At 34.8% G+C, this 9,177-nt stretch overlaps 1 protein-coding gene across 1 annotated transcript; it reads left to right on the forward strand.

Moving 5' to 3' along the window:
* The first annotated feature begins 3,784 nt into the window (after positions 1 to 3,784).
* Positions 3,785 to 4,396, forward strand: LOC125837464 (uncharacterized). The gene has a single exon (XM_049516572.1). The coding sequence runs from the start codon at positions 3,785 to 3,787 to the stop codon at positions 4,394 to 4,396; it is 612 nt and encodes a 203-aa protein (XP_049372529.1).
* The last annotated feature ends 4,781 nt before the right edge of the window (positions 4,397 to 9,177 follow it).

Consider the following 9,177-nt stretch of genomic DNA (forward strand, 5'->3'; position numbering starts at 1 on the left):
GAAGAAATCTCCTTATCCCATAAACTACGCGCCCTCGTAGGTTATTTAGCTATTGGATCCACCTAAAAGCTAATACATTTTAGTTCTACCTTAGGCAAGTAGGACACCCCTTTTCGGTGTGGGGCATACACCGCATTCCATGCAATCTCACATGGTCTATGTCGGTTAAAGCTAATTCCCACAAGGTCAAGTCTAGGATAAACTATGGTTACTCAAGAAGTACTACTTAGTGTGGGTGGGGGTAGGGGATTTCATCCATACATTGCACAAGTAGGCTTTGAGAGTAGTTGTGATAGGTTCCTCTTTTGTCATGATGACTCATGTAATGAATGTGTTTGTGACTAAATGGAAATTGCATTTGATGTTAAGGCTACTTGTAATGTTGTATGCTAACTTGGATTGTTGCTATGAGTTGCTTCCCTTGAGGTGGTTGACTAAAAGCGAATGCTTCCTTGTCTATGAGAAATACCCTAAGGATGAGATTAAAAGATGGTAAACATGAATGAGGATCTAAAGTGATTTGCTTAGTATGAATGAGGATCTAAACATTCATTGCACAAGTTTGCCTTAAGGTGGCTCATGAAGTGTTTCTTATGTCATGCTAAAACTAGATTGTATTGACTATGTATATGTTCCTAATGATATTTCTTATACTCACTACTTGTGATTGTTATCTACCATATGTTATAATATATGTCTTATCATGATGTCTTTTATGCTTATGACTTGTGTTTTCACACTACTTTGAGAAATGACATAAAGTCACCACTGAAGTTGTCCCGAATTTTCAAAAAGACACCTTAACTTTGCGGGTATCCTATTATCCCACGAAACTATTTCAAACAATTACAAATACATCATTTTAACCCATTCTCATAGCAGTTGTAATCTCACGTATTGGAGGTGCGTGAATGAAAAAAATCACCCTCAAACCAATCTAAAAATGCCACGTAGAAAGATTGTAAGCCTCCATTTTCTAAAAAAAGTTCAAGAAGCAGAGGATTTCTTGGTCAATGCCTTTCATGGTGGTTGTTGAAGAACAATTTCATATTTACTTAAGAGTTTAAGAAGATTTTATACGATTCCTAAGTGAAAATTTTCACTGTTATGTAAACAGTGAAAACGAAGGATTCCACAAAAATCTCATATCCAAAATCTTCCATTTTCCACCTCTGCAAAAACTCCATTTTAGTTCATTCCATCTTCGTCTTCTGCAACAACAACAAAAAATAGAGCTACAACGGTATGACGCTAAAAGAACCCATCAATTGAAATTTCAAAATTATCTCAATGCCTTTGAATTCTTTCGTCAACAATGCAACAACCCATCAAGAACAATTTATATCTATTAAACCCAAATTAGTTAATGCACTCATTTACATTGAAGTTTTTGAGTTTGTACTCACAGCTTGTCTATGCTTTTGAACTTGACCCAAAAGATTTTGAGGATCAAAATGTGAGTGAGTTAGGATTTTACCTAATTCGTTATTAAATCAGTAAGAAAAATAAAATTATATTATTTTATTTGAGGTGAAACACACGCACATGCTATGAGATTACAAAAGATGTAAAAAATGTGTATTTATAGTTGTTGGAAATAGTTTCGTGGGATAATAGGACAACCGCAAAGTTAGGGTGCTTTTTGAAAATACGGGACAACTTCAATGTTGACTTTATGTCTTTTCTCCACTACTTTCTAAATGATGGTTTAAATTAGCAAGTGCATGCATTCAACAAAAATGTCCCTTTTAGCATGTTTTCAAAGGTTTTTATGCATGACTATCATACTTAGTGCATTTTTGTACTAATCCATATTTCTTCTACATTTTTTCACAAAGTGTAGGGTTTGGCGATATCGACTTCCATTTTCGTGGTTAGGATCATAGTAGATCAAGAAGAAGAAGTTGGTAAGTCGACATAGCATTCGAGGGCTTGACTATTATGTCCTTTGAGTCTTTCTTTTATGTTTTAGACTTTTGTACGGGCAACGTCCCAAAGATTTATTCAAGTGTTATAGATGGTTTGAGACAAAGTGTTGTAGACTACCTCTTGTTTTTATAAAAGACTTCGATTGTATGGATAAAGTTTTAAATTTTTGGTCCATTTTCTATTATATTATGTTATGAGGGTTTTCGGAGTCTTGTACGTCGTGTCACATCTAGGGGGTACTCCTGGGTCGTAACACACTAAGCGGAATCTAAATCTTAATGATATAAGTAAATCCAAAACAAACTTAATAGTCATAACAGAAATCATCTGAACAACATCATAAACTTGGAAACTAATGTTTTTTTGAACACGTCTACTAAGATGAATTGCTAGGACAAGTCCCTAGCTAACTCTAACTACCTGAAAACTGAATGACTGAACTAAAGAAATTAAAGTAGGTCTTGTCCTCATAGATTGAAGAGTCACCAAACTCTGTTGCTAAGATGATACACAATTGTACTAACCATGAGCCTGATGTTGAGTGTTTAAACCTATATTATGAATAACATAGCGCAAAAAAAAGTACGCAGTTAGTACTTTGAATGTACTGAGCATGTGAGATATGCACTATAATCTATAGAGCTGAATATTATGAACCTGAGATGCCAAACTGAATATGGAATTGATATATATAGGTTGTTCCAATAACTAAGTAATAAACATGAAACTGGTCAATGATGTTCTAAATAAGCTAAATACGAGGTCATGCAATATCTGAGTTTGAACTCTGGAAGATACTATAACCGACATACTCCGTTTGAGCTAGACGGAGTCCAACCTGTGTCCTAGTTAGGAGGGCGCTCTGTACCTTGTTAAGGATACAGACACTGACCGACATGGATCCACTGAACTAATGTCCAAAAGGACTTATGTGTCAAGCTTGGTTTGAAAGGTGAACCTTTAGAACCCATGATGACATGTAGTTTTGGGACATAGGGATTGCTACTAAAGTTTTCATCCTAATTGATGGGTATGGGTGTTCACGGGTTGGTTTGGGTCGGTTAATTGTCAAAATCAAAATCAAACCAATTTAATTGATTTTTAAATTATTAAAACTAAATCAAATAGAAATATATATTTATCGATTTGGTTGTTAGAGATTTTTTATTTGATTTGGTTCGATTGTTCGATAATTTACCATACATAAAAAAAAAAAATTCTCATCATTTCCCACATAAAAATACCTTGTCGCATGCCAGTGCTTTATGGACAGGCGTTCGAGGTTGTTCACATTAGACCAAGTATGATCTTCTTCATTCTCACCAGGTTGCTTATAACTATTCCCTAGAGGTTGATTTTACTAGGTACCGCATGGTGTGGTTCGTTCCTTCTACTAAATCCAATTTTGCCCTATACAATATATATAAAGGGAACAAAATTTACCTATACAATGTAATTTCTTAGTGATCTAAGGGAAATCAATTGGCTTTGCCACTATTTGCAACTTACTTTGCCTACACTAGAAGTTCATATTGCAACTATTTACTCTGATGTCACGAAACAAATGTTATTGGTTCCACGACCAAATAAAAATCTCTATATGTGAAAGAGATATGTTATTATAATCAAGCAAAGTTGCTTTCACTACGCCCTACTGTAGATACCATACATGTACAAATCTTCATTTCAATAATAAATAATTCCTCCTCCTTATTATAAACTAAATATCTACATATATATGTACAAAGCCCTTCCATTATATTATATAACCAAAGTATTCAAGTTGAAGTTTGAAGTTAAGAAGTTTTTCTTGGTTCTCTCCACTTCTCTCTCTCCATAGCCAAGAATAATCAAGATGGTGATGAGTAGAAGCAACATAGAGAAATCATTCAGAATCAAACATGAAGACGGCGACAACAACAACAACAACAAGTTCTTATCAAAGCTTCTTTCAAAAGAAAACTCCAAAGCTTGTGCTTCTATTCCTTCTTTTAGAGTTTACTATAATGATGTTCCAAGTTCTATTCCTTTCACTTGGGAATTACAACCTGGTACTCCTAAACATACATTTCCTCAAACATCTTTACCTCCTCTTACACCTCCTCCTTCTTACTACTCCAACACTAATAATAACAACAACAAAAAACCTACTAAAAATAACTCTAGATCCAAGATATTTCATGCTTTAATCATGAAGTTTAATCACAAAAAATCTCCGTTACCTTCATCTCCTTCATATTCATCTTCATCTACTTTATCATGGTCATCCTCTTCACAATATTCATCAATCTCTGCACCAACAACTCCTTTACAGCGGCATCATTTTTGTAGCCAAGCGTCATCTTTTGATGATTATATAACGCCAGCATCGAAATTATGTCATGGTAATAACAAATCTAGTGGAAATTCTGTATTTATGCTGAAAAAAGCCTTGTTTTCCATTGTTGGTGGACGTAGATCTAACTAATTATGGTTCAAATTTTGTTATTTCTTTGTGTTTGAAAAAGTTGTGAGAATTGAAAAAAAAAGTGTCTAGTCATATTACTAGACAATATGCCTAGTTGGTCATTAATTTCTGTGTTTGAATTATGTGTTGGACTTTTTGTGTCAACTTTGGCTGTTTGCACACTGCAAACATTATCTCTAATGATGAATGTAATTAATTAACCTTATTACTATTTCTTCTTTTCACATTTTGTTTTTGCACGTCTATCAATTATTCGGTTTAGATTTTTGTTCACATTTCCTTTTTTAGTTGTCCCTAATTACTTGTCCATTTTGACAAATCAAGAAAGGACAAAAAAAATTTTACCTATTAAACCTCAATTAATTACTTTTGAAAAATGAAATCTTAAGTTTTTAATTCATCAAATTCATAATTAATATGGGTAAAATGGTAAACTCACTATGTCAATTATTATTTTCTTAACAGGTGTGTCAATTCAAAAGTGGACAAGTAATTAGGGACAGAGAAAGTATTAATTAATTAGGGACATAGGGAGTATTAATTGATATTTACTTTTCGATTTTGAGAAATAATTAAAAAATAACTGATTAATGCTGAAGGTAAAAATAATGAAAAAATTAATACGTTAAAAGTGAACTCCACTACTAGGGGCTCTTCTTATGAGCACAGTAAAACTTTTACTAGTTGCTTCCTGCTTTTTTGTCTTTTCCTTTTTCAGTTTCAACTTCCATCATCATAAAATGATATCTGCGTAGTGTTACGTTCATTGTGTCATGATAGAAATTAGCTAGGTACACGACGATTTCCTACCAAATTAAGAGCATGTTTGAATTGACTTAAAAAAAAGTATTTTCTCCATTCTATTTTATGTGAGGTAGTTTAACTCGATACAAAGTTTAAGAAAGAAATGAAGACTTTTAAAATTTGTGGTCCAAAATGAATGATAGAAATTTGTGTAAATGTAAATAATTTCATTAAGGGTAAAATAGACATTTTACAGTAATTGTTACTTAATATAGAAATGAGTCATTTTTTTTAGACGGACTAAAAAGGAAAGTAACACACATAAACTAGAACAGAGGGAGTAGTTATTAAGTCAAAAAACAAAAAGTCAAACTTAAATGACTTTTAAGTAAAAAAAAAAGAAGTAGGGAGAAACCTACTTTTGGTTTTTAACTTTTTTTAAGTCATTTTAAACTTATTTTAAGTTATTTTTAACTCTGTCAAACATTCTTTAACATATTTTAAGTTATTTTTATATTTGTCGACGCATTCAGAAGTCAAAAACTGACTTAAAAGTAAGTTTGACCAATTTTTAAGTCAATCCAAACACCTTCTAAATTTCATTAATGTAATTTAATATTATTTTTTACACCTATAATATATTTTTTTCATAACAGGTATTTAATAGACCATTCTTTTATTTATAGACCATATAGCTACGTATATTTGCGATTCTTAAAAGCGAAAGGAACAATATCAAGAATCTGGAGACAATGTAATTATACTTAATGCAATAATTCTCTCTGTATTTTAATACTGAATAGTCTTAATTAAGGATTTCGTATATTTTAATTTATGATAATATTAAAATAATAGTAGTAGTTGAATAATATAGTGAAAGTGTTGAATATTGAGAAGACATATGTCTTGGATTATGAATCAGTGTGTCCTTTTAAGGTGTATTAAATAATATGAAAGGAAGTTAGTTGGAAGTTTCAATCTCAGCAATAAATTAAAAGTCTTCCTCAGATCTGCAAATTGGAATCTTTTTAGCTGTGTTTAGTTAATTGAAGGCAGTGGTAGGGAAGCTTCTGCCTTATCACCACTAGTTATGTTATGTGGAGTTTGTAAATACATAAAAATAACTAGACATTCATTGCAGCTTCCTCATGCATACATTCCCCAACCTCCACTTCTAATTATTATTAAATATTCGCGGCTTGCTAGCTCGATTAATTTAACTTTAAGTTGAGTAGGTTCAATAAGAGAACTAAAAATACTTTCTCTAGATTGAGCTAATGTAACACCTCGAAATCTAGTAGACTAAGCTAGGGGCTAAGTACAAAGTCAAGGGCTAGAGAAATTGACCTTGGTACCCTCCACGAAGGTCCACACAGGTCGTGAAGGGCACCACGGTTCGTGGTGGTGCCCATGGACCTAGGCAGTGAGTGACCAAGGGAAGGTCACCTCCACGAGCACCAAGACGGCCCGTGGTGACACTCGTGGAGGTGAGGCAGTGAGCCCTCCAAGTCTGCCCGAAATGTGACCCTCCCCACGAGCCACTACACGGCTCGTGAAGGCAACCACCTGCCATGGGAGAGGGTGTGGTCCTGAGTTAGGTTGAGAGGGGTTTAGGGGTGGTTTACCAAGCCACTGGTCCAAGACCACGGATAGCACCACAACTCGTGAGAGCCACCACGACTCGTGAGAGCCACCACGACTCGTGAGAGCCATCACGGCTCATGAGAGCCACCACAACTTGTGGAGCCTCACGTGGTGATGGGGCAGTTCACTGAAAGTTAGGGCTTTTGGGTCTTTTCCGATTTTAAATAGACTACCACTATGTCATTTTACCCAAGCCTAGGACCCCTATATAAGTGATTTTAACCCCAAAACTCACATAATCAAGTCATTATTTCCAAAACCCAAAAGAAATCCCAAAGTCTTCCTCTCAAATATTTCTCTCTCTAAAACTTGAAGAAGAAGAAATAGTTCAAGCTAGGATCAAGGTCAAGCCTTCAATCCTCAAGCATTTGTGGGCTTTGTTATCAAGGTATGATGGTTTTTCATCCATGAAATCATTTCTTCCATGGAGTCCCTAAAATTCCCCAATTTGAGTTAAGGTTTTCTTCTAAAGTTATGGGTATTGATGAATGTTGATCCAAATGATTATGTTATGATTGCTTATGCATGAATTGATAGGATTACATGTTTTTAGGATGAATTTGCATGTACCTATGCCTAACCCATATCTAGAAAGATGAAATTCATGATGTAAATGAATTTTATGCCATGAAAGGAAAGTTTGTGGGTTTAGATGTATTCTTATAGGATTGATGAGATACACTAAGAATTGCTTGAGATTGAAGCATATATGATAATTTATGATTAGAATTGTATTGAGATTTAGGAATATGTGATGAGTATGAGGTGTAGGGCCTTGAAAGTAAAGCTTCTATTATGAATTGATGATTTAGATGTAATTGTTGTGGAAGGGATAGTTCCCATATAAATTGTTTATGTATGAGTGTGAATGGTTTTCTCACATTGAATGATTCTAGGTTGAAATACTTGTTCATCTAAAATGAATCTAAGAACTTATGAGTTATGATAATAAGACCTAGCTTGGATTGGTAATGTGATACCTTTCTATGGATAGCTTGGATTGGTAATGTAATAACTTTCCATGGACATCTTGGATTTGTAATGTGATCCCTTTCCATGGATAGCTTGGATTGGTAATTATGTGATACCTTTCCATGGTATCTTGGATTGGTAAGGAGATGATACATTTCCATGGTAGTTTGTATTAGTGAGGAGATGATACATTTCCATGGTAGCTTGGATTGGTAAGGAGATGAGACATTTCGATGGGATTGGTTGGATTGGCATGATAATGTGCTCTTCCATGGACAATGACTTAGCTTGGATTGTCAAGATGACGTGCTTTCCATGGATAATAAGAACAACTAAGAATTGACTACTTCTCACATCAAGTTAGCATGGTTATGATGAAACAAGGCTACTTCAAGAAAGTATCGTAAGTATGTCTTGAGATGATATTCACTTGCATTGATCATGGTTTATGAATTTTGTTGTTTAACTCTTATGCTTATGTCGATGTTTATTCAAGCTATCATATGCAGTACATGTTTGTACTAACGCATACTCTTACCTATATTTCTTATCCAAATTTAGGGTCTGATGATCTCGACTCTTATCACCGTGGCAAGGATCTTAGTAAAGGCAAGACTTGGAGATTGGTGAGTCCTCATAGCATTCGAGGATTTAGCCAACATTTCTCTTATGTTCTTTTGTTTAAAGTTTTGAACATTGTTGTATAGGTTGTGTCCCAAAATATTCATGTTTTAGATGGTTTTGAGACAAAGTGTAATAGACTTCCGCTTCTGTTATGAAACTTTGATGTTGCTGAAAATGTTTTAAATTTCCGCTCGTTCTATTATCTTATGTTATGAAAGCTAAGTGGCTTGTATGAGGCCTCTCAGGGCCTTGTACACCTTGTTACATCCAGGGGTACCTCTGGGTCGTGACAAACGATCTAATCAAAGCACAAAGTTTAGAGTGGTTCTAGGAGGTCTCAAAACCACGTCTAGTAGAGTCTTGCTCATAAGTGTGAAGCACGCCACATCTATGAATGAGAGGCTATTAGATGCTTAGGAAACTTCACTTCTTTCTTCACTCTAAGTCGTGCGATAGATTTTAACTCGTTAAGGTCTTTCTCTGAATCCTTACCCAATGGTCTACATGATATGACTACTCGAAGGGCTTTATCTAGAAGGACCAAGGGAGAAAATATTGGTCAAGGAGGTCCTCCTCTAGCTCCGGTTGACCCTTTGGCCGAGCAAGTGACTAATACGGAGTCTAGGGCTACTTTTCTATTGTTGGCTCAATCAGTGATGTCTTAGGCCAATAGGGAAGTTGTGGTCTTCATGAACTCAAATATGGGTACGACGGCACATGGAGTGAGGAACTTCACAAGGGTAAATCCTTCGGAAGTATCATGCCACTAGGCTACCCCCTTGACGTAACACGGGACC

This window comes from Solanum verrucosum, unplaced genomic scaffold (genome assembly GCF_900185275.1).
Source record: "Solanum verrucosum unplaced genomic scaffold, falcon-dt-bn FXZP01000059.1, whole genome shotgun sequence".
Classification (NCBI taxonomy): Eukaryota; Viridiplantae; Streptophyta; class Magnoliopsida; order Solanales; family Solanaceae; genus Solanum; species Solanum verrucosum.

Bases quoted from the DNA above. Each gene is read 5' to 3' on its own strand.
- LOC125837464 (XM_049516572.1), top strand. From the start codon at position 3,785: ATGGTGATGAGTAGAAGCAACATAGAGAAATCATTCAGAATCAAACAT.